The 23,443-nt window shown below is 47.7% G+C and overlaps 1 protein-coding gene across 3 annotated transcripts in view; it reads left to right on the top strand.

Moving 5' to 3' along the window:
* The window catches only part of DTNBP1 (dystrobrevin binding protein 1), a 125,757-nt gene that overhangs the window by 101,221 nt on the left and 1,093 nt on the right, over positions 1 to 23,443 (top strand). For all 3 annotated transcript variants that reach the window (XM_025444039.3, XM_049106037.1, XM_025444043.3), the window contains 2 exons: positions 16,121 to 16,276; positions 23,025 to 23,168. In XM_025444039.3, the coding sequence (XP_025299824.1) occupies positions 16,121 to 16,276; positions 23,025 to 23,168 (300 nt within the window). The remainder of the gene's footprint in view (positions 1 to 16,120; positions 16,277 to 23,024; positions 23,169 to 23,443) is intronic.

Genomic DNA, 23,443 nt, shown 5'->3' with positions numbered 1-23,443 from the left:
TGAGGAGTGCCTGGGTGGCTCAGTTGGTTAAGGATCCAATTCTTGATTTTGAGATCAGGTCATAATCCCAGGGTCATGAGATCAAGGTCCAGGTCAATGGGGAGCCTCCTTAATTAAGATTGTTTCTCTCCTACTGCCCCTACCCCACTCTTGTAGACACAGGCACGTGCCTTCTCTCTTAAAAAAAAAAAAAATACTACTGAATTCATAATAGATTTTTGTTGTCATGAATTTTCTCAGGGAATTGTCAGTAAAAGAATACCTGCTCTTGAACTTGAAAAGGTTTGAAACCATTATTCTAGATTGCAATTTTTCGACTACTTAATTTGAAATTAGGCAATATGAGTAAAAACATGTCTAAAGGTGATTGTTTCAAATATCACTGAATATTGTTCAGTGATATTTAAAGTCTAAAGCGAGGCAGAATCAAGATGGTGGAGTAGGAAAATTCTCTGCTCACCCCCTGCCTCAGACACACCAGAATAACTACATGTGAACGACTTTGGCTGAGAATGACCTGAAAACTGGCAGAGCAAAGTTACAACTGAGGATGTAAAGAAAAAGCCACATCGAGACAGGTAGGAGGGACGGAGACACAGTCTAGTCAAGAACAGCACCTTAAACCCAGTGGCCCACAAGCAGGAGGGTTACCACAACTACAGAGGCCCTCCCTGAGGGATAGGGGGCCCAAGCCCCACACTAGGTTTCCTAGCCCAGGGGGTCCACCCACACAGCTGGGAAGACAAGTCCACACAACATCTGGCTTTGAAAACCAGCAGGGCTTACCTCTGGGAGAGATGGAGGCCTATGGAAAACTGAGACTTTAATCCTAAAGGCAGTGTGTTCAGTCTCCCTCACTTGAAGACCCAGTACAGAGGCGGCATTTTAAAATTTGCCTAGGTTACACGTGAAGGATATTCATTGACTAGTTTTAGGGCATGTTCAGGAGGGGCAGAGATCTTTGGAACTTTCTCCAGGGATGGAAGTGCTGGCAGGTGCCATTATTCTTTTCACTCCCCTTGTATATGGCTGGCCAGGTGCTTGTGGACACCATTTCTGACACTCTCCACATCTACTGTGCTAGTGCTACATGCCCTGCCCTGGTGCTCCCCTATGGACTTGCCCTTCCCAGTCCTGCCCACCTGGCCAGCACACCTCCCAAGGAGTTCTTGCCGCACCACACCAGTGGGTGGCTTCAGCCACCACCAACAGCCCACCCAAGTGGACCCCCTATACCACCACACCCAGCAAGCAGCCTAATCCGCCCCAATCGGCCCCCACCCCAGGGGGCCAGCCACACACACTGAAAATTTGCAGCAGTTGCAGCTGACCTTGCAGAGACCGCACCAAGGGCCGCCTCCACATACCAGCACACCCAGGCTTTGCAGACAGCTATGCCAGGAGACAGCATGCACATCAGCAGATCTGTACCAATTGTAGCTTCACCACAACAGGTGGCAAATGCAGCCCACACAGAGGACACGCCTGGAGCACCCAGGAGTGCAGATGTCTGGTTGTACTACCAGGCTTCTCAGGACTCCTTCTACATAAAGCCATCCTTCTCGACTGAGAGACATAACTGACATACCTAACATGTAAAAACAAGCACAGAGAGGCAAAAGGAGGAAGACAGAGGAATATGTTCCAAATGAAAGAACATGATGAAACCTCAAAAAAAGAGGTAAATTAAACAGAGATAAACAACCTACCATGTAAAGAGTTAAAAGTAATGGTCATAAAGATGCTCATCAAACTCAGGAGAAGAATGGATGAGCACAGTGTAAACTTCAACAAAGAGGTAAAAATTTTAAAAAGTACCATTCATGAATGCCTGGGTGGCTCAGTGGCTGAGTGCCAGCCTTCAGCTCAGGGCATTATCTCAGGGTCCTGGGATCAAGTCCTGAATTGGGCTTCCCACAGGGAGCCTGCTTCTTCCTCTGTGTGTGTCTCTGCCTTATGAATTAAAAAAAAAAAAAAAAAAGTACCATTCAGAGCTAAAGAACACAGTAAGTGAAATGAAAAATACACTATGAGAATCAACAGCAGAGCAGATGATACAGAAGAACAGGTCAGTGATTTGGAAGACACAGTAGTGGAAATCAACCAATTGGAACAGCAAAAATTAAGAATCAAAAATAGGATAGTTTAAGAGACCTCTGGGACAGCATCATCCACATTAACACTTAGATTATAGGGGCCCCAGAAGGAGGAGAGAGAGAGAGAGAAAGGAACAAAAAACCTGTTTGAAGAAGTAATAACTGAAACTATTTCCTATCTTGGTGAAGGAAACAGACCCTCAGTGTCCAGGAAGTACAGAGAGTCCCAAATAAGATGAATCCAAAGACACTCATAGGAAGACATAATCAAAATGGCAAAAGTAAAAGGTGAGGAGAAAAATTTAAAACCAACAGAAGAGGGATACCTAGACGGCTCAATTGATTAAGCCTCCAATCTTAAACTCAGCTCAGGTCTTGATCTCAGAGTTGTGAGTGCAAGCCCCGCGCTGGGCTCCACACTGGACATGGAGCCTACTTTAAAAAAAGAAAAAACAAGAGGAAAAAATGATTGTTGCATGTAAGGGAATCTAGCCACACAGCTATGAAGACAGATAATGATGAGCTGATTTCCAACAGAATCTTTGCAGGCATGAAGAGAATGGCATAATATATTCAAAGTGCTGAAAGAAAAAAACTTATAACCAAAATACTCTACATGGCAAGGTTATCACTGGTATTTGAAGGAGAGATGGGGGTTTCTCCAGACAAGCAAGACCTAAGGAGTTCATCACCATTAAACTGGCCTTGCAAGAAAGCTTAAAGGAACTTCTTTATTTTTTTTTTATTTAAATTCCACTTAGTTAATATACAGTGTAATGTTAGTTTAGGTGTAAAATAGAGTGATTCACTTCCCTACATCACCTGGTACTCATCACAACAAATGCCCTCCTGAATTTACCCCACCACCTTTTTAGTGTATCCCCCCACTCACCTCCCTTCTGGTAACCATCAGTTTGGTTTATAGTTCAGAGTCTATTTCTTGGTTTGCCTCTCTCTATTTTCCCTTTGCTTGTTTGTTTCGTTTCTTGAATTATGCATATGAGTGAAATCATATGATGGTATTTGTCTTTTTCTGACTTATTTTGCTCAGTATAGTGCTGTCTAGCTCCATCCATGTTGTTGGAAATGGCAAGCGTTTGTTTTTTTTATGGCTGAGTAGTATTCCATTGTGTGTGTATATCCCATTTATAATTGCATCAAAAAGAATAAAATACCTAGGAATAATTAACCAAGGAGTGAAAAACCTGCTCTGAAAAGTATAAGATATTAATGAAAGAAACTGAAAATAATACAAATAGATGGAGAGGTATACCATATTCATGGATTGGAAGATTTAATATTGTTAAAATGTTTGTACTACCCAAAGCCATCTAAGAATCAGTGTGATCCTTAAGAAATACCATTGGCATTTTTCACAGAATTATAACAGATAATCCTAAGATTTGTATGGAACCACAAAAGATGCCCAATAGCCAAAGAGGTAGCTTAAGAAAGATCTAGCCACAACTGGGGTGCAATCCATATTTCTGCTAGCCAAATTGATGACAGTGAAGGTTGAGACAACAAAGGCTCTTTATGGACCAGGATCCCTTATGACAGATATCCATAGAGCTGACACAGACAGACAAGAATGATGCTGCTTATCAGTTGCTGTTTGGCTATACCACACTGGTACATGTGTCTCTGGTTGGCAGAGATCTGAGTAAATATACTCACTGGTCATAAAGTCAAGCTCCAGAGGCATAGAACAAAGACAAAAGGAAAACTCCATCCAGTTCTTCTTAGATGCACATTAAGAGCTTTAGCGAAGCCTTAGGTCTCTCAGAACAAATACCGATTCCTAAGAAGGATGTGCCACTGGGTTGGGGACTGTGTGGTATTTTTGCAGTGTAACTCATTGCATGGAAATCTTTAGGTTGGTGGGTAGCCTAAGGGGGGGAAAAAGATTTTATGACCAACTTAGTCTATCACCAGAGTTTTTGAGTTAGGTAGTGAGCACTGTAATGGCTTTTAAGTGCTCAACTCATGCCCACTAGTTTTACAGCCTTGGCTTCTAAGATGTCCCTTAGCAACAGCCTTTACCTCATGTGCACATTAACCCACAGCAATATTTGTCTGAATAGACACCAACCTGGTGAGAACTATTAACTCACTGGTCTGTGAGGCCAGCTAGAACAGCAGGCTTGTAGAGTCCATGCCTGCATTCTACCCTATGGTTTTCCTCCTCGTGACAAACAACACAACAGATAGAAATAGACAGTGACCATCTCTGGGAAGAAAAGGATCAATAAAAACCAAGAGTATTTGTGATGAATCTTGACTATAGTTGCTGTACGCAAAGATCCAGTTCTACACGTATTTTCTTCTGCTAATCCAAATTTAGGAAAGAAAGGGGTAGGGTGGAAAGGCTCTCACTTGCACCAGGCTCTGTAGGCAAAAACCCAGGAGACTGATGCAGTAAGAATTCTTACCTTTTGTTATACTTGTCAGGAGTCCCAGAATCTCTCAGCTGCCAGCAGCCTCAGAGCAAGCCGTGGCCAGCCCGTGAAGTTGGTCCTTTCATGGTCACCCTGTAGAGGTTGAAAATTTTTCCTTATACCCACGAGATTCTTTGGTTACTCTAGACAGATTAATAGGAGAAAAACAAATTTAACTTTATACTACAGAGCCCCATAAAAATACAAGACCCAGAAAGCAAGTCAGACAGTTCGATCTTCTATGCCATGGTTAGCTAAGGATTGGTCTAGGGACCTGGTGTGCAAAAGGGGATGTTTGGGACAGATGTTTGCCCTGCTAGTAAGGTTGAAGTGTTGGCATTCTGCTCGGTGTGTCCCTTTGTTTTGGAAATAAGAATGCTCCCTCCTTCCAGGTCTGGGTGAGGCGTCTGTGACCTACAGTAGGGGAGTCACAGGAAAGGTCAGCGTGAACGTCCTGCTGGTGCCATTTTCTCAGACTCCTTCAGCTTAAAATACTCAGGGTGCCAGGATGCTGTATTTTGCTGTAACATGTCTTGAACCCCATTGTTAGTCCCATATTTTTATGTCTCTTCTGCATCTTTGGCATACCGATCCTCTCTTGTGTCTCACTTTGCATATATGTATTTGTTCTTCTCAGTTTTATTTGGTTGAGTTTTGTCAATTAGTTTTAAAATCAACTGTGAATTTATATTGTTCACATGGATATCTCAATGGAGCTGATTGGAAAATCTCTCCATGTTGTTTCTGTTGTCTCTGAAAATGGAGACACCATAACTCACCCTGGGTTAGTTAGGTCTGGGGTTCAGGGACCGAGAAGTGATCTAGTCACAGCATTTTTGTTTCCTGTGGTAGGAAGCCGCCAAGCCTCTGAACAGGGACTGGTAAGGGACTCCACCAAATAAGATCGGGGTGCTGCAGAGGGACTCCTGCCCCTCTGGTACTTGTCTCTCACTGATAAAGATGACCATAGGCCTTGCTTGTTTATGATTATACATCTCGGCTGCTGCTGGAGATTTTCCTTTTTAGATGATGCTCCAGGTAGTTTGAAGAGCATCAAGGAGAGGACGTTCCTGTCATTTCCATGAGGTGTGCCAGCTTCCCCATCTTATACTTTTTTTCTTTTCCATTAGATAAATGTTTGTACAAAGTAAAAATTTGAACAGATACAGTTCAGCTAAAGCAGTGTTTCTCAAAAGCCTTGTCCTAGGACCAGCAGCATCAGCATCTGGGAATTGGTTAGAAATGCAAATTCTCTGGCCCACCAATTACTGAATCTCAAGCTCTGGGCACGGGGCCCAGCAATCTCTGTGTTCACCAGCCCTCAAGTTGATTTTGATGCCACTAAAGGTTGAGAACCCCTGGCCTACTACCTTCATAACTCATTTGAATGAGCTCTGTAATAGTTGATTTTCACATTTAGATGCAAGCAACTGGCTTATGCGTCTTCTTTTTTGTTTTTTAAGGATTTTATTTATTTATTCATGAGAGACACAGAGAGAGAGAGAAGCAGAGACACAGGCAGAGGGAGAAGCAGCCTCCATGCAGGGAACCCGATGCGGGCCTCAGTCCTGGAATTCCAGGATCACGACCTGAGCTGAAGGCAGATGCTCAACTGCTGAGCCTCCCAGGCGCCCCTTGGCTTATACTTCTTTTTATAGAGTTTTTCATGTAGTAACAAAAAAATGCCTTTAGAATTTGAAGGGATTCCTCTAAAGATCTAAGTTTCCTCCTCCGCCCCAATAATTATTATCAAGTAGGTCAGTACCCTAAGTAAAATTAGGGAAGTATCAGATTTGACTTAAAAATTCTAGGAAATGAGGCTATCATCCAAATTTTTATAACATAGAACTTTGACCCTGCGTGTGGTTTTTTTTTTTCAGTCATACAAGAAAAAAAATTGGAAATCATCTAAAGAATTAGGGTATCATGATGTAAGCTTGATATTTTACCATTTTTATGTATTGTTTCTGTAAAAGGTAGCTTTTGTCAACAGATCACAGAATGATAGCACTTTCAAATGGCGTTGAGCCACTCCCATAAACCGTGACTCATCTTATCCATTTAGTTGTTTGTGGATTCCCCGCAGGAAGTACTGCAGGCTTGATGCTCCCTGCACCCATTTCAGGCCACAGTGCTCTCCCGGCATCCTGAGCATCCACCCTGAGCACATGAAGTTTGGACAGGTTAATAACTCACAGAGCCTCTGGCCACAGACTGACTGCTCTTCTCACTTCTCTCATTTATCTTAAGCTTTTTGGTCCTAATCATTGTTTAAGTAACAAAATGACAAAGAAAATGAATGCAAAAATACCACCAGGTTTTTGCTAATAGTTGAAGCTAATTTTCTTGAAATGTCGTTGTCTTAAGTGAAAAGGTTCTAGATTTCTTATTGCTAATCTGGTTTTCATATAATTTTACCGAGAAGTACAGAGGATTTAGGATTACCGCTTCCCGCCCTAGTCAAAAGCAAGTAAAAATAGAACCATGGTATTCAAGAACTGGTGTAGCCTCCTTTTGGGTATGATCCAGCCCTGCCACCCCACCTTCCCCTGCCCCCTTTTTCACTGCTAGGAAGGCCCAGGCCTGGAGGGGGATGGATGGCGAGGCTTCCGGGCCCCCAATAGTTGTGCAGAGGTCTTGGGAGCTGCCTTGTGCCTCCCAGAAAAGACTGAACAGCTGAGCATTTCTGCCTCACTGTTTTCAGCAAACCTTGTGCGTTGTTTTGCTAATACTCTGGGTAGTGGTCATTTCCTTCAGGGCAGTTGATAGAAATTTTCAAATGTTCCAGAAGTTTAGATAGCAGACTAGTGTTTGTTTCCTGTGACATGGGTTTAGGAAACAGCTGCTCCAGGAGCTGCCCCGAAGGACCCAACTTTGGGAAGTCTCCTCAGGGGTTGCCGTGAGTGATTCGTTGTCCGAAAGAGTTGCTTTTTCTGGCGGTCTGCACAGCCTGCCATTATTCGAAACTACTATATTTTAGGTAAGGGGCATCCTTTCTTAACTGCATGTAAAAAAAAAAAAAGTACCATTTGGTTCTTGATAAATGTGTGTAAGGGGTGTGTGTGTGCATGTGTGTGTGGTGAGGAAAAGTTGTTAAAAAGTCATTTAACTTTCTTTAAAAATTTTGTTGACTTTACCATGCATGGAAAATTTTTTTTAAATACCAATTCTGAGGAATAAGGTTTCTATACTATTGAATTTTCGTAGAAATAATGTATGGTTTATATTACTTATAACTCTGTCTTGGCAACTAATTGTTGATGAAGGCTAGAAGAAAACTATTAAAAACTATAGAAATGTGAGGTACAGAAGTTGAAATTTTTAAAAGGCACATAAAAAAGCCCCAGTTCTGGGAAACCAGTAATTAAAGGTCTGTTTTTGTCTAAGACCATCTGTATTCATTTTTTTAAGGTGGGGGCAGGAGGTTAGGAGACTTTTAAACATGCCTTATTTTGAGAACTAATTCAAACTAGTGTGAGTATGCCTTATTTGAAAAATAATTTACTGCTGACTAGTAAAAGAATTAGATGGGGGGGATCCCTGGGTGGCGCAGTGGTTTGGCGCCTGCCTTTGGCCCAGGGCGCGATCCTGGAGACCCGGGATCGAATCCCACGTCGGGCTCCCGGTGCATGGAGCCTGCTTCTCCCTCTGCCTGTGTCTCTGCCTCTCTCTCTCTCTCTCTCTCTCTCTGTGTGACTATCATAAATTAAAAAAAAAAAAAAAAAGAATTAGATGGGATTTAAAACTGGAAAGAAATCTTGTCTATTTTGTCCTCATATAAGCCCTGAGTTTCTGAACAGAATTTTCCCAAAATTAAATATTATGTATTAATTCCAAATGTACAGAAGGATAAAGTAGGGTAGGGGGGAGGAGGGAAAGAAATATCTCAAGTAACTAAAAGTACCTTTAGAAAAATAACAATTATTAAAAATCAGAGGAAGTCCAGAGTTGTGCCTAACAGAAACATACTCTGTGGAGGAGGAGGAGGAAAGGACAGATTGCATGTATCAGTCAGGTCTCACCATGCTGGTGCGAGGATGTGGAGGGAGGAGGTCACTGATACGCTGATGGCGGGGCCACAGTATGGAACCAGCCACTCTAGAGGAGAGTGTGAAAAAAAAAAAACAAAAAAAAAACACATACCTTATGACCCAGCAATTGTGTTCTTGGGCATTAATTTCAGAAACTACCTATTTTCATCCAAGAACTGGTACACAAATGTTCATAGCAGCTCTATTATACTAGTCAAATTTGGAAACAACAAACAATGAGTGGATGGTCAAACTGTGGTACATCCATACCATGAAATTCTACTCAGCAATAGAAAGGAACAAAATATCCACACCTGCACCGGCTGGATGAATCCCAAGGAAATTATGCAGAGTGAAAAAAGCCAGTCCTCAAAGGATATATACTGTATGATTCCATTTGTGAAGTAATATAATTCATTTAGAGACCAGATTTCTGGTTGTGGGGAGGCAGGGAAGAAGGATGTGGTCACAGGAGGCTAACAAGAGGGGGCCTTGGGGGCTGGGTACAGCTGGGTACTTGATTTTGACTTGTTGCCCAAGACCATACATGGCCTAAGACTGCATAGAGCCCCTCCCACAGCACATGCTCACATGCTCTAGTGGGGCTCGTACCAATGTAATTTATTTGGGGTTTGATGTAACACCATAATTGTGTGAGATGTTAGTTTAGGGTGGGTGTATGGGGTTGCCCTGTATGTTTCTTGATAATATCCCATGAACCTGTGACTATTTCAAAGTAAAAACTTCAACAACAACCATGTAAGTGACACCAAAAAAAAAAAAAAAAGGACCTGATGTTGTAATTCTGATGAATATACACCAAATGGTACCAGAGATCATCTATTCATGGTGACTTATGAGGGATTTTCACCTTATTATTTGTGCCTTTTTTAGAATTAAAATTTCTCCACAATGTACATGTATTATTCATGTACCCAGAAAGATTAAATAAATGCAGATAGTTAGAACCATGAAAAAAAAAATAGTCCTAGTGTTTAAATTCTATCACATGGATGGAATTTAGTGTGGTCTTTTAGTGACCATGTGGTTTGACAGTCTGTCAGCAGTTAAGTTTTTATCAAAAACCTGCTGGAAAGGCATTAATTTGTTTTACTTTTTTTTTTGTTTTGTTTTGTTTTTTGTTTTTAAGTAGGCTTCATGCCTAGTGTGGAGCCCAGTGTGGAGCCCAGTGTGGAGCCCAGTGCAGGGCTTGCATTCACGACCCTGGGATCATGACCTGAGCTGAGATCAGGAGACAGGTGCTTAACCAACTGAGCCTCCAGGCCCCCTGCTTACCTGTTTGTGTTTAGGAGTGTACAGAGATTTCACTGCGGTCCGCCTGGATCTGGTCACAGGCACTTTACCATCACAGAATTCTTCCTCTCCAACCATGTAAAAACATCTGAATTGTAAATATCTTCTGGATTTTAAATTTATTCTTATTTTTGGATATTTAGCTTGAATGAAAAATGTTCTCTATCTTCAGTGTTCTATAGAGATTACCAGAATTTTTCTTATCTCTCATATGAAATTCCACTGTTTCTCCTCTAACATTTTTAGATTCGAGAGATTATCGTCAGCTCTACCAGGGACGTTGAGCCCAGTTTTCCTCACATCATCATGTCTTTCAACTCTTGAAGTCTTGGGGGCTATTTGCAGCTCTTCACACCTGACGGTCTCTGTACTCGACCAGCTCTGATAGGAGGCGCAGCTGGGGAGTGGTTTGAAACTGTTCCTAAAGTGAGCTTGATGGATTTTTTTTTTGTATGTGTATTTCATATGTCCTGTGCCACTCTTATGGCCCGTTAAAACATAAAATTGAGAACTGATTATACTATCTTCACTGGTCATGGGACCTTTTGTTGTTGTGAGAAATTATCCATTTGGAGTTAGTGGCGGCCAGCATGGAGCATGGACAAGACCAGGGGTGCTGCAGACCAGGGTGGTAGTGGAACGAAATGATCATTCCTGCCTTCTGGCCTCAAAGCTAGTGTGACTTTTTCAGGTCGGTCTTTTCTTTTCTCCTTTCTTTTCTTTTTCTTTTTTTTTTTTTCCTTTTTTTCTTTTTTCTTTTCTTTCTTTTCTTTTTTCTTTCTTCTTTTCTTTCTCTTTCTTTCTCTTTCTTTCTTTTCTTCCCTCCCTCCCTCCCTCCCTCCCTCCCTCCCTCCCTTCCTCCCTTCCTTCCTTCCTTCCTTCCTTCCTTCCTTCCTTCCTTCCTGTTATATGTTGAAGCTCTTTATTGTTTATTTGGTTGAGAGAGAATGAGCAAGTGGGGAAAAGGGAGAAGCAGACTCCTTACTGAGCAGGGAGCCAATGTGGGGCTCACGACCTGAGCAGAAGACACATGCTTAACCAAATGAGCCACCCAGGCACCCTTGTTGAAGCTCTTTAAATTTTTGTATTTGTCTTGCTTTTCCAAGCATAATAAATGATGTGTTAAGTATGAACAAGGGGTCATTTTTCCTTGTAGAAAGTGTTCTGTAATTTATATTTTTCTGGAGTCATTCTAAACTTTGGACACTACTAAACCTCTGGATTTGAAATACTCTCTCCCATGGCCTTCCATCATTGCACCAGCCCCAGATGCAGCTGTTTCATGGGAAGAACTGACCTGACAGTAGGATGAGCCACAACACTAGAACCTCAGGCCCGAGGGGGGCGGGGTAGGTTCGCCTTCTCTGCTGCTGAGCAGCACAGCTCTTACCATCTGCCCTGTGCTGTTTCAGCATCACCCTGAGCTCGGGGCTGGTGAGGGTGGTCCTACTGCTGCTCCGTGTTTCTCGAGAAGCGGCCAGCTCGGGCACTGCAGCCCCTCTGAAGCTGACATAGGGCAGTCACAAGAATTTCCAGTAACTGCTGCATAATATGCTTTAAACTAACAACAGTGATTTTCTTCTTCTTCTTTAAGTCATCTTAAATTCCTTGACCTACCCCCCGCTTTTGTGAGGATTGAGACACGATTAGATTTCATTCCAATATAGAAAACCTAAGATAAAAAACCATAGGACTGCTGATTCAGAAATAGGAGAGCATTGAAGCAGAAGTCTTGAGAAGAATGAAAGTTTTAAACTATACAACTATATCTATAGACGATCTTAATTCGGTTAAAACAAGGTATTCTTTAGTGAAAACCCCTTTGATAATTTCTACCTTGATCTCTGTTTTTGAGCTACTTATTCTGGAATTATGTTTTTTCAAGGATTAATTGAACTTCGCTTGAAATGTGTGAAGCATATTTAATCTGTTTTAGGGTTGACTTATTCTAATGCACTTGGCAGCCAGGAAGCATTTGAGCAGAGAGGTTGATGGCTGAAGTGAAACAAATGAAGAGACATCCTCTTCAGTCCCCTTCCTCCCCTCTTACGAGTCCACTCGATCCCATGTGGATTTAGTAAGGGCACTGAAAGGTGACTAATTCTGAAGTGCCTGAGTGGGGCTGAGAGAGCTGGGCTAATGCTCAGTGTCGTACGTGTCCTGGCTGGTGGTAATGTTTCATATTTCCTTGTTCATCATGCTCCTTTTCAAGAGTCCATTATTTCAAATAACGCTGGTAGGAGCCGTCAGCTCTTGGCCAGGGCTGTGTGCCTGGTGATTCACATCTGTTACCTCATGGACTCCTGCCAACAGCTTTATGGAATAGGTGATTTTACCTTTCTCGTAGGAGAGGAGGAGGTTGACGCTCAGAGAGGTTAAGTGATGGCTAGTCCTAGATATGCCAGCGTGGTTTCTCTGGAAGTGGAGCCTGGGATGAGGATCGTGCAGGTAGTTTGTGTGGGAGACAATCCCAGAGAGCAGGAGTAAGGATGCAGAGAGTGAGCACAGGAGGAAAAGCCAAGACAGGTATGTGTTACTAAGTCCGTGCTATAGCTGTGGTTCCCCCAGGAACTCTGAGAAGTGTTCAGAATGCCTCCTAGTGTTGTCCATCCACGGGATGGGAGACTGGAACATTGATACTCCGATGTCTGTCACCTGTTGGTTGAGAGCTGTGTGAATTCCCCAGAACCTCTGGGCTCTGCAGCTTGAGGTCCCCTGAGACCAAGACTGATTCCAAAACCTGCGCTCCTCCCAGACCATCTTCCTTTCAGCAAATCTATGAGACGGAGTAAGTCAGGGTGACATGGAAATGTAGAGAATGCCTGTAGTAATTATAATAACATGAATAGAAGGCACATCATAAGTATGATATCTGTAATTATATGAATTTGGGAAGATTTCTGTTGGTGTAGCTTGGTTAATGCTAGTTTGCATTCCTTGCATGGATATAGTTTAGAATATGGGAAAAATGCCCAGAATATTCTAAGTACTGGAGACTATAACTGATTTGGGATTAAAAACGTACCCCATTATTGAGCTTTTAAGGTACATCATGCATATGGGATTATGCTGTTCTTGGTACTTGTGAAGTGTAGTGTTGGATATTGGTGGAGGTGGTGAGGACTAAGGCAGAGCACACTGGGCCTCAGACCATCGTTCAGGATAAGTTCCATGTATCTTATGTTGTTAAAAATCACTTGAGAGGTCCCCCTGGGTGGCTCAGTTGGTTGGGCATCTACCTCTTGATCTCAGCTCACATCTTGATCTCAGGGTTGTGAGTTCCACACCAGGTGTGGAGCTTACTTTTTAAAAAAATTATTTGATAACATCCCAAGGGTTTTTTATTGATAGGTAATTGACCTATAACATTGTGGAAGTTTAATGAACATGAATTGCTGTACATGTTGGCTTGATGCAAGTATATATTGCAGTGTGGTTACACTGTAGCAGTTGGCAACACCTCCATCACCTCACAAAATTACATTTCTTTTTTGTGGTGAGAACATTTAGGATCTAGTTTCTTTTTTCTTTTTTTTTAAAGATTTATTTATTTATTCATGATAGACACATAGAGAGAGAGGTGGAGACACAGGCAGAGGGAGAAGCAGGCTCCATGCAGGGAGCCCGACGTGGGACTCGATCCCGCGACTCCAGGATCGCGCCCTGGGCCGAAGGCGGCGCTAACCGCTGAGCCACCCAGGGATCCCCCTAGGATCTAGTTTCTTAGCAACTTTGAAGTAAATAACATAGTACTGTTGGCTCTGACCACAGTATTTTACATTAGCTCTCTTCTAACTACAAGTTTGTACCCTCTGACCCACGTCTCCCATTTCCCCTACCACCCATCTCCGGTAACCACCATTCTACTTTCTGTTTCTACGAGTTTGGCTTTTTAAGATGCCACATCTAAGTGGCATATGGTATTTGTCTTTCTCTGTCTGACTTGTCTTGCTTAGCATTATGCCCTCGAGGCCTATCCATGTTGTCGCAAATAGCAGGATTTCCTTCTTCCTTATGAATGTGTCATATTCCATTGTTATGTGTATGCACACACACATGCACACGCACACCATATCCATTCATTCTTTCACAGACACCTAGGTTAGTCCCATATCTTGGTAATCATGAATAATGCTTGAGTGCAGAGATCCTTTCGATGTGCTGTTTTTGTTTTATTCATTTTATAACCCAGAAATGAGAGTGCAGGATCATAGGGTAGCTCTACTTTTAATTTTTTGAGGAGCCTCCATCCTGGTCTCCACAGTGGCTGCACCAGTTTGCATCCCCACCACCCGTGCACGAGGGCCCCCTCTCTCCAAGTCCTTACCAGCACCTTTTATCTCCCATTTTCTCAGTGATGGCCACCCTTACAGGTGTGAGGTGGCCTCTCACATGGTTCTCACTTGCATGGCCCTGATGCCGAGTGATGTGGAGCATCTTTTCATGTGTCTGTTGATCATTTGTGAATCTTACTTGGAAAAAATCTTTATTCAGATTCTCTGTCCATTTTTTAATTGGATTTTTTTTTTTTTAATTACTGAGTTACATGAGTTCTAATGTCCCAAAGATATGCATTCTCCAGAGGAAACTGTGGGGAATAATGTCTTTGGTGAAAGTATTTCTTAGGGCTTGGGGCCCTCAGCGTACTCCTTGACCGTGAAGTAGCCGAAGCATTCTGTTGCGCCAGACTCAGCCTCACGTGGGGTCTGCCACAGGATAGTTGTTGCAAACTATCTACTTAAGGGAAAGAACTCAAGTTGTCATGTTTTGATTCTTCAGCCAGGCAGATGTGGGCAGGGGCTGGCAGTGGTGCGATTGATTTGGAGTATTCCCATATTGCTGCTTAAGGGAGCAGCTCACACTTAGCGCGATGTATCAGGTCCAGTCTGTAGGTCAGACGTCAAGGCCCTGTGCCTCACAGGGCACACTGCTCTCTGGAGAGCCCAGAGAAGAACCCACTTCCAAGCACATTCAGGTTGTTGGTGGGGTCCCAGCCCCCGTACCTGTAGGACGAAGGCCCCAGGTTTCTGGCTGGTGGTCCATCTGGGACTGTTCTCAGTTCCTGGACACTGTGTTCCATACCACATGGCCCTTGCATCTTCAGAGCCAGCATGGGAGGATGGCCCTGTGTCACCTCCCTCTCTCACTTCCCATCTCTTTCTCCAGAAGTACAGGCGCCTTTAAGAGCCTCGTCAGGTCAGGCTTGCCCAGATGACCTCTCCGCTTCAAGTCAGCTGTGCCACAGGGCATAACCTAATCATGGCAGTAAAATCAGTCCTGTTAACAGTGCGAGGTTTGCACAGGGTGTGTGTACCGGGAAGCCAGGGATCCTGGAGCTACCTTAGAAGTCGTCCCCCACCATATGAAGTAGAGAGGACTCGAGAATTCATACCCCATGGCCCACGTACATGGTGGAAGCTGGCACACACCTGAGCCAGATGGCATTGTCTGTATTCTCCACGCGTGCACTGAGGATGGCTAAGCCACTAGAAAGTGTTTATAGAATGGCAGATGTGGGGTTCTTGGCATGCCAAGGCTGAGGCTGATGATCCCCATTGTTCTTTCCTGGTATCACTGACTCAGCCCAAACTTGAAGCGACCTTGCTCACTTTAATCATAAAGTTCCTTCAACATCATTTCATTGACGTTGCACATCGGGATTGGGTGAACATTTCTGTCCCAAATTCAGATGGGTAACGGGAGGCTCCAGGAGGCTGATGGACTTTAGCCAGGTTGCATGGCTGATGAGCCGCAGAGCCAAGGCCACACTCCTCGGATGCACCACAAGGGCTGCACGCGGGCGGGCTCTGAGCCTGCAGAGGTCAGAAAGCATCCTCTGTGGGCGCCGCCCGCCAGAAAGCCGGGGGCGGCAGCTGCTCTGCTGTACCGTGTAAGCTGCGAAAGTCTCATCGCAGGGATGTGTAGGCCTCAGGACGAAGCACCGGGTTCCACTCGAGTTAGGGGACAGGTCAGCGGAGAGGCTGGTGTTGGCAGATGAACAGCTGTTCTGTACAGAGTGGGAGATGTGGTGGGAAGGTCAGTCCAGGCAGGGGGACCAGCATAGACGGGCACGGCGTGCCGGTGACAGGAAGTGGCCCTCGCTGAGGGAGGGCAGGCTGCCTGCGGCCCAGTCGGGGCACGGGCACACGGGACACACTGGGCTCGGGGGGGTACGTATTTATTCCCGTTTCCTGTCTGCGTCCCGTTTCAAACCCTGACCCAGAGTGTTGTGTTTCCTCAGCTGAACTCGATGCAGAGCACACCCAGAAGGCCCTGGAAATGGAGCACACCCAGCAAGCGAAGTTGAAAGAGCGGCAGAAGTTTTTTGAGGAAGCCTTTCAGCAAGACATGGAGCAGTACCTGTCCACAGGTTACCTGCAGATAGCGGAGAGGAGAGGCAAGTGGGGGCGACCGTGGCTGGTGGGGGGCGCAGTCCTCAGGAACCATTCTCGTCCCGGTCCCCAAAACTTGAAGTGGATGCATCTTGCCACATTTGTCTTGTCAGGGTTTTTGCACCTTCCTGTAGTTGAGGTACTTAGAAAACCTAAAATATGTGTTTTTGTTTTTTTTTTAAAGGGTAAAAAAAAAAAAAGGAAAGGCAGCATTACCTTTAATTCTACAGAATAATGTCCGTTACTATGTTAGGGGCGGTTCTTTCCAGTCTGAGGGTCTGTGGACCTAATTGGCATCACATGTACATACGTCTGGCTTGGTGTCTAGCTTAATGGCGCACGGGGATCCTTCCCAGGGTCCGTAAACATGCTTTCAAAGGGCAACGTCTTCGGCGCTGCATCTTCACCGTCAGGAGGTACACGGCGCTCCATTTAACCAGTGCCCTAGTTGGACAGGCCGATCCTGGTTGTGTGGTGAACATCTAGGTGTGTAACTGTTTGTCTGCATCTTGATGGTTCCTGAGAACAAAGGGAGCAGGGTCGGGGCCCCTCAGAAGGAGCACTCGGGGTGGCAGCTTCCATTCCCCTTGGGCAGGAGCAGCAGGTGGCTCAGGGCGCCCGGGGCGGGACAGAGAAGTGCCCAGGCCTTCCCTGCTCACCCGCACCCCTAAGAGCCCCTCGTCCGCGGATGTGCCAGTTCTCAGCCTTCATTCTCTCCCCGGGCCTGGGGTCCCCTGCCCCTCGCCACAGCCCCGATGTCCTTCCTGGTCCTTCCGTCCCGTGGCTTCCCCCAGGAGAGGTTAAAGAAATCAAAAAATGAGAAAGGAAAATAATGTAGAGAAAACAGATTAGAAGTGGTATCTGAATGCCCCAGAATGCACCAGAGGATGCTGTGTGGCCAGTGCTGCTTTTCTTACGGTGGCCGGACAGATTTGAACAACTGTCTCTGTGGACTTGGCGCTTTCCCTGTTGTACGCCAGTGGCCTGAAGTCTGTCTTCATCTGGAAAAGTTGGGCTGCATACATGGGATACTCATTTTCCCCAGTGTTTGGTGCTGGTTATGGACTGAGTGACCCGTTTGCTGTGAGGATTTGGGTCCTGTCCTGGGCAGGGGTGAGGAGGCCGTGGGAGCACGAGCTGCCGTGACCGGCCACACACGGGGCAGCTTAACCTGCAGGCTCTGGAGGCTCAAGTCCAAGATCACGATTCTGGCAGGTTTGGCTCACAGGGGAGCCCTCTTCCTGGCTTGCAGCTCACTGTGTCCCCACCTGGGCCATGAGAGGCACCCCCCACACACCGGGCCTGTCTTTCTAGAGGGGCTAATCCCAGTGGGGGGGCCCAGCCCTCCCCACCTCATCTCAGCCTGCTCGCTTCCCAAGGGCCCCACCACCAGACACTGTCACACTGGGGTCAGGGCTTCAGCAGGAATCAGGGGGACACAGACATTCAGGCCATAAGGGACACGCACATCCTGGCACAGTCGCACTTAATGAGCCACTAGCAGGAGAGCCTGTGTGTTGGGGGCAGCAAAGGGAGCAGGTCCCTCTCCGCATCTGTTCAGTAGGCGTTCCCTGGGCACCTGTGAGCACGCTGCACATTTTTAGGCCCAGAGGAACAAAGAGAAAAATGAAAGTGCCTCTTAAGTCGCCCTTGTTCTCATGGGGGGTGGGGGGAGGCGGGGGTGAGCATGAAGACTCACTGAGCCGGGTGATGGGTGGGAGGAGCAGGATAGGTTCAGAGGTACCTCCTCCTGAGGACAGTGATCCCTCGGGACAGGGACCCTCTGTGGCTAGCACAGGGACACGCTCAGACACTCTTATTGGGTAGAGGTCAATTAAATATTAAGGAATTGGATTTTTATGGTTTTGGACACCTGAAAAATAACCTCCCTTCAAATTTCAAAGAAGGGCTCATTTTTTTTTTAAGGTTAAAAAAAAATGGAATCAGGCACAGGTTGCCAATTTGTGTGGTTTTTGAAAGCACTGAAGAAGAAAATTGGAAGATTTGGGCTTTTTAGCTTTTCAGCTTTTCTGCTTCAGCTAGAGCTGGAAAGCCCTTCACAGATAACAAGTAGGCATCTCTCCACCGGGCTGTTCAGAGCCGCCCGGGACTTCCCGGCCTGGCGAGCCCCACGTGACTTTCGCTGAGTATTCATCTCCAAGGATGAACACGGGGATGTTTAATGTAGAAAAATCAGTCAAAATAAAATCCCCATAGTGAACATGGTATTTTGGACTCCCTCCACGAAATCAGAAATAGCATTCTGAATTATTCTCAGTGTCCAAAGCATCATTTTTAATTAAGACAAAGGCATGGAAAGTTTTATCCAGAAAAGAGTAAAGGGACATCTGTGGCCACCCTGGATCAGGGTGAGGCTGGAGAACCCATAGAGCACGGAGTGTCATGTGCTTGGAGGGGCATAAAGTCACCGCCGATGTGCCAAGCAGCAGAGGGGGCCCGGGAGCCACGTGCCCAGCAGCGGTGAGGGGGGGTCAGGGCAGGGGGGCCTGGTGCAGCCCTGACCCGGCTCCGTCTCCCACCCGACACCACTGGGGCAGTTAGCAATGAGCAGATCACCAAGGAGATGCCCTGCTCCTTATCCCCATGTTCCCACAGGGATCTCGGGCTGGGGGTGGGGGGCTGTCCTGGTGAACTAGCAGCTCAGTGAGGTCCAATCCTGGAGCTGGGGGCGCCCCCCCCCCCCCCCCGTGCCCTGAGACGCCCTCACTCAGCCCTTGGATGTTCCAGGATGGACCCAGTGCCAGGAAAGAGGAGGAGGTGATGGGTGGGCTGGTGGTAAGATCAGCAAAGTTAGAAAAGATAGAATTAATAGATAAAAATACACCAAACTAAAATTTATAGAGTGTCCCCCCAGTGTGTGATCTTGAATGGAGCAGTGGCTCAAAGTACCACCGCCAGCTTACGGGTGTGGCTTTTAAAAACCCCAGTGAGAGTTTTATTTAGAACTTTGCAATTTACTATGACCTGTTACTGGCTTTCATTGAATTAGGAAGTATTTCAAAGAATCCAAAAAAAAAGAACTGAAAATGTTTCCAGATATAACATTTTAATATTTTACCATGTTTGCTTCAGATATTGTAAAAAAATGTCATGAAATATTCCAAACATACACAAAGGTATAAGGAATAATAGAAACACCCGTGTATAGCAACCAGCCAGCTCAGGAACTGCGCAGCAACGCCGAGGAAGGCCCCGACGGCCCCCCATACGCCCCCCCCCCCCCACCGTGCACGGCTGCGTGGGCTCCAGCGCGTGCCTGCTGCCTCAGTGGGCCTCCTGACCATCGTCCGCGCCGGCACGTTTCAGCCTCAACTGTTCATTTTCACTCTTAAATAGATCGATTCAGTGAATATACTGAAATTTCTTCACTGTGTTGATGGGGGTTTTAATGGTTTCACATTCTTTCTCATTAAAAACCCCACCGCAAGGGCGTTCTCGTGCGCCTCGGGGCTGCTCACACGCCGGCCCGGCCCGGGGGTTCCATCCAGCAGGGCCGCGGGGGCTCGGGCTCTGGCGGGCCGCCCTTGGAGGACCGCTTCCTCGGGGGGGTCACGGGGACAGCGACCCCTGGGCCACTGGACGCGCTTGTCGTTCACCTGCTGGTTCTGTCCAGCTCCCGGCCCAGACGCCCGCGTGTCGTGACCCCGCCGCATCTCTGCCCGCATCTCTGCCGACGCTTGGGAGAGCCCGAGGCTTGCGCTTTGCCCGTCGGTGTGACGCGAGCTCTTACTTCGGTTCCGATCAGCGTTTCCTTGACGCTCGGGGCCCTCCGCCCTGGGCATTGGCCCTGCTGGTGGGGAGCGAGGCGGTCCCCTTCACCGCTGCTCGGCTCTGCCATCCTGGAGTGGCCTTGCTCGGCGCCTTTATTCTGTTGGGACCAGCGCATCCTGTTGTGGCTCGTCGTGTCTCACCAGGGCTCCCTCCCTCCAAGGACGGAGCACTAAGCAGAACGTGGCTACAACTGCGACTGACCACGTCCTGCTGTGCTTCCTTCGAAGCTTGCTGTGGTCTGGTCTCCACGTCACACTTGGCTCTTAAATCCACCCCAGTTGGCTTTTCTGCGGATCGTGAGGGAGGCCCCAGGCGGCCCTGCAGCTCTCCGGGGCCTCTGCTCTGTCCCGTCCCGTGCGTCCAGCCTGGAGCCCGGCGGCACCGTCTTCATTCTCCAGTGAGCCGGGCTTCTCCGGGGCACCTGTGGCAGGGCCGCACGCCGGCAGGTTCCCAGGGCGGTTCACAGGGTTGGGGTCTAACTTGACCATTTGGGCTCCGGGTCTCAGGATTCTCGTCTGAATAAGACAGTCAAGGCGATGAACATCTCAGGAGGGTAAAGTTCACTTTTAACAGAATGTTACAGGCTTTGACAAGTAATAGGTTTCTTGGGTTTTTCCAGTTTTCCATTACAATTTATTTAACTTGTAAACTGTTTAGAAGTGTTTTTAAATAACGCGTGAAGGTGTTTGTAGCTACCCTTTGTTACTTCTTTGTGGTTGTGGAGAATGGGATTTTTTAAATTCAAGACAGAGTTTATCTTTCATGCGTACTTGAGAGCAAGATTCTAAACGTTCAGGTTCTGTGTGGACTCCCGGCATCTCGATATCTCTTCTCACTAAATTTCATTATTTGATGATGTGATTGTCCCAGAGGTACCTTAAGCCCTCGGTCCCCTCACGAGTATGGATTTGTTAGATCTTGTCTTTCTGCCGTTCGTTAAACAGCCACCAGGTAGGTGGTCTCACAGACGTTCTGGGTTGTCCTGGCAAACTGAGCCTCAGCACTGCGCTCTACCTCGGGGGTTTTTGCCTTCTCATAAAGTCTGTTTTGTTGCTTCTCATGTTTGTTTCTTTTGATGTCCGTATGTTCCAGGAGCATCTCCTACAAACAGAAAACAGCTAGATTTTTATCCCGTTAATTCAGTGTTATAACCCGGTACACCTGGCAAATCTGATTCCTTCACTTTACGGAGATGACTGGCGTCCCTGGCTTCATTACCGTCTTACTTGGTGCGAGTCCGACACTTTGAATCCAGTTTTCCTGTCCCACTCCTGCTGAGAATGGGACAGACAGACAGGACAGGGGGCCTTAAACCTGCAGTGAGAGCCAGGCCAGCAGCGGGAAAGGCCCCGCTGCCAGGCCTCCTCGTCCACAGAGCAGAACCCACCGGTTTCCCACCTCCTGGCACCTCCACGGGCGCCCGTGTGACCTGGGGGTGCTGTGGCACGGTGACGCCGCAGGGTCCGTACCCTGGCTCAGCCCGTGCTCACCGCGTGGCTGCAGGGGGCCACCGAGGCTCTAGAAGCTTCCCCAGCTCATGGACAGAAAGGACATGGTGTCCGTGCACACGTCAGCGCCGGTGGGCCACGGTGCTGCCCCCGCGGTGACCGGGCCCTCCCTCGCCCCCTCCGCTCCATCCCGCTCGTTCCCCCCGTGCTCCCAGGACCCTCCGCGGAGCAGCCTCCTTGTGGCTGGACCTGCCCTCCAGGGCCTGGCACCTGGGGCCCTGTCCCGAGGCTGCAGCCCTGTGAGCGGCTGTCGGATGCTCAGTCTTAAATCCATTTAATGTCCTGAAACTTTAGAGATGACGTTTATCGCCTCTTCGAGCTGCGTAGGGCACCGTCTCCCGGCTTTTATTGTTACTGAAAAGCTGCAGGCCTAGTGACGTCCCCCCTGCCTCCTCTGCCCTCCTCTCGGATGTCGGCAGAATCCTCACCCCTCGGACGGTCACTGCCCCCCCTTCTCATCTTGGAGCCGTGACCCTGCTCAGCCGTGTTTTCCAGCTGTTTCTGTGCAGCCTGCTCGCTGTAGCTTGCGCACTGGAGCGGCCCTCACTGATCTTCGGATTAACTCCTGCCCTGAGTTCTGGAGTTTGGTGATGGAAATATTCACGTCTGGAAGTTTATTTGGCTTCTTCTCAAGTATTTGTTTTCAACCTGTTGTTTTTTGATTCCATCTTTTAAGTTCATTAAAATACTCAGCCTTGGGGAGGGGGTGTCACACTGAGCGGGTTTCTGCTGACACCCCCCACACACACACTCCGTGAGCGAGCCCTGGACCAGCTCCATTGCTGTGTTTACGTTACTGGCATTACTGGAGCGTTACTGGGAGCCGCAGGCCTAAGGGTGTTTTGCATCCAGAAATAACGTGCTTCTGCTGGGCACCGTCACGCCTGGGGTGATGAAGTCAACTGGCCTGCGGTTTTGGGGACCACAGAGAGGCTCCAGATGCAGGAGGCACCCCCCACCCCTAGACCCAGGCTGACCCCCCCAAGGGGGTCGATTTTGGCCTGTGGCCGGTCGTTTTCTCTAACCTGTGCTTTAGCTGCAGGGACCCGGTAGTGCCACCCGGCCAGCCTGCAGCTGCCCAAACCTTGGCTGCTGTTCAGACCGAGAGGCCCCGAGGGCGAGGACAGTGTTGACCATGACGATGGAGTCTGGGGCCCTCTGTGGGCAGGGAGGTCACGGACCACGTGGCTGTGTGCGACGGCCCCACTCCCAGCCACACCTGTCAGCACGCGGCTGGCAGTGAGCAGGGAAACTGCCACAAGGGTCTGAACGACACGGCCACCAGGGCTGGTGGGGTCAGAGTGCTGGACCGGGAGGGGTCCTTCCTGTTTTAGGTGGTTTCGAGGGGACGTACCTTACACACAGGGCGGACTGTGCAGGCCTGGCGCACCTGAAGCTCACCTTTTAGCGGCTTCTTGAAGTGTCCTTTCCTCTCCCGCCCGTGTCTTCCCAGAGCCCATGGGCAGCATGTCGTCCATGGAGGTCAACATCGACATGCTGGAGCAGATGGACCTGATGGACATCTCTGACCAGGAGGCCCTGGACGTCTTCCTGAACTCCGGCGCTGAAGACAACACGGTGCCGTCTCCGGTCTCAGGTGGGGAGGACAGCTTGCACCAGCTCTACCACACCCCCCGTGTCCCTGCGGAGGGAAGACCTCCGAGGCCTGTGACTGGGCCGTGCGGGTCTTGCCGCCGCCGCGTTGCCGCACCCACGGGGCATCATGAGGCGAGGGGCGCGCGGGAGGCTCGGTCACCAGGGCCCAGGCGGCTGCATTCAGGTTGTGAGCACCTCTTCCGGCTGGTTAGTCCCTGGGGCAGGGGCTCCCGCGTGGTTCGCCCTCCATCCCGCCCCCCCCCCTCCCCCGGCCCC

The sequence above is a fragment of the Canis lupus genome, chromosome 35 (genome assembly GCF_003254725.2).
Source record: "Canis lupus dingo isolate Sandy chromosome 35, ASM325472v2, whole genome shotgun sequence".
NCBI lineage: Eukaryota > Metazoa > Chordata > Mammalia > Carnivora > Canidae > Canis > Canis lupus.
Note: the sequence above shows the minus strand (reverse complement) of the source record. Positions and strands in the feature narration are given on the sequence as shown.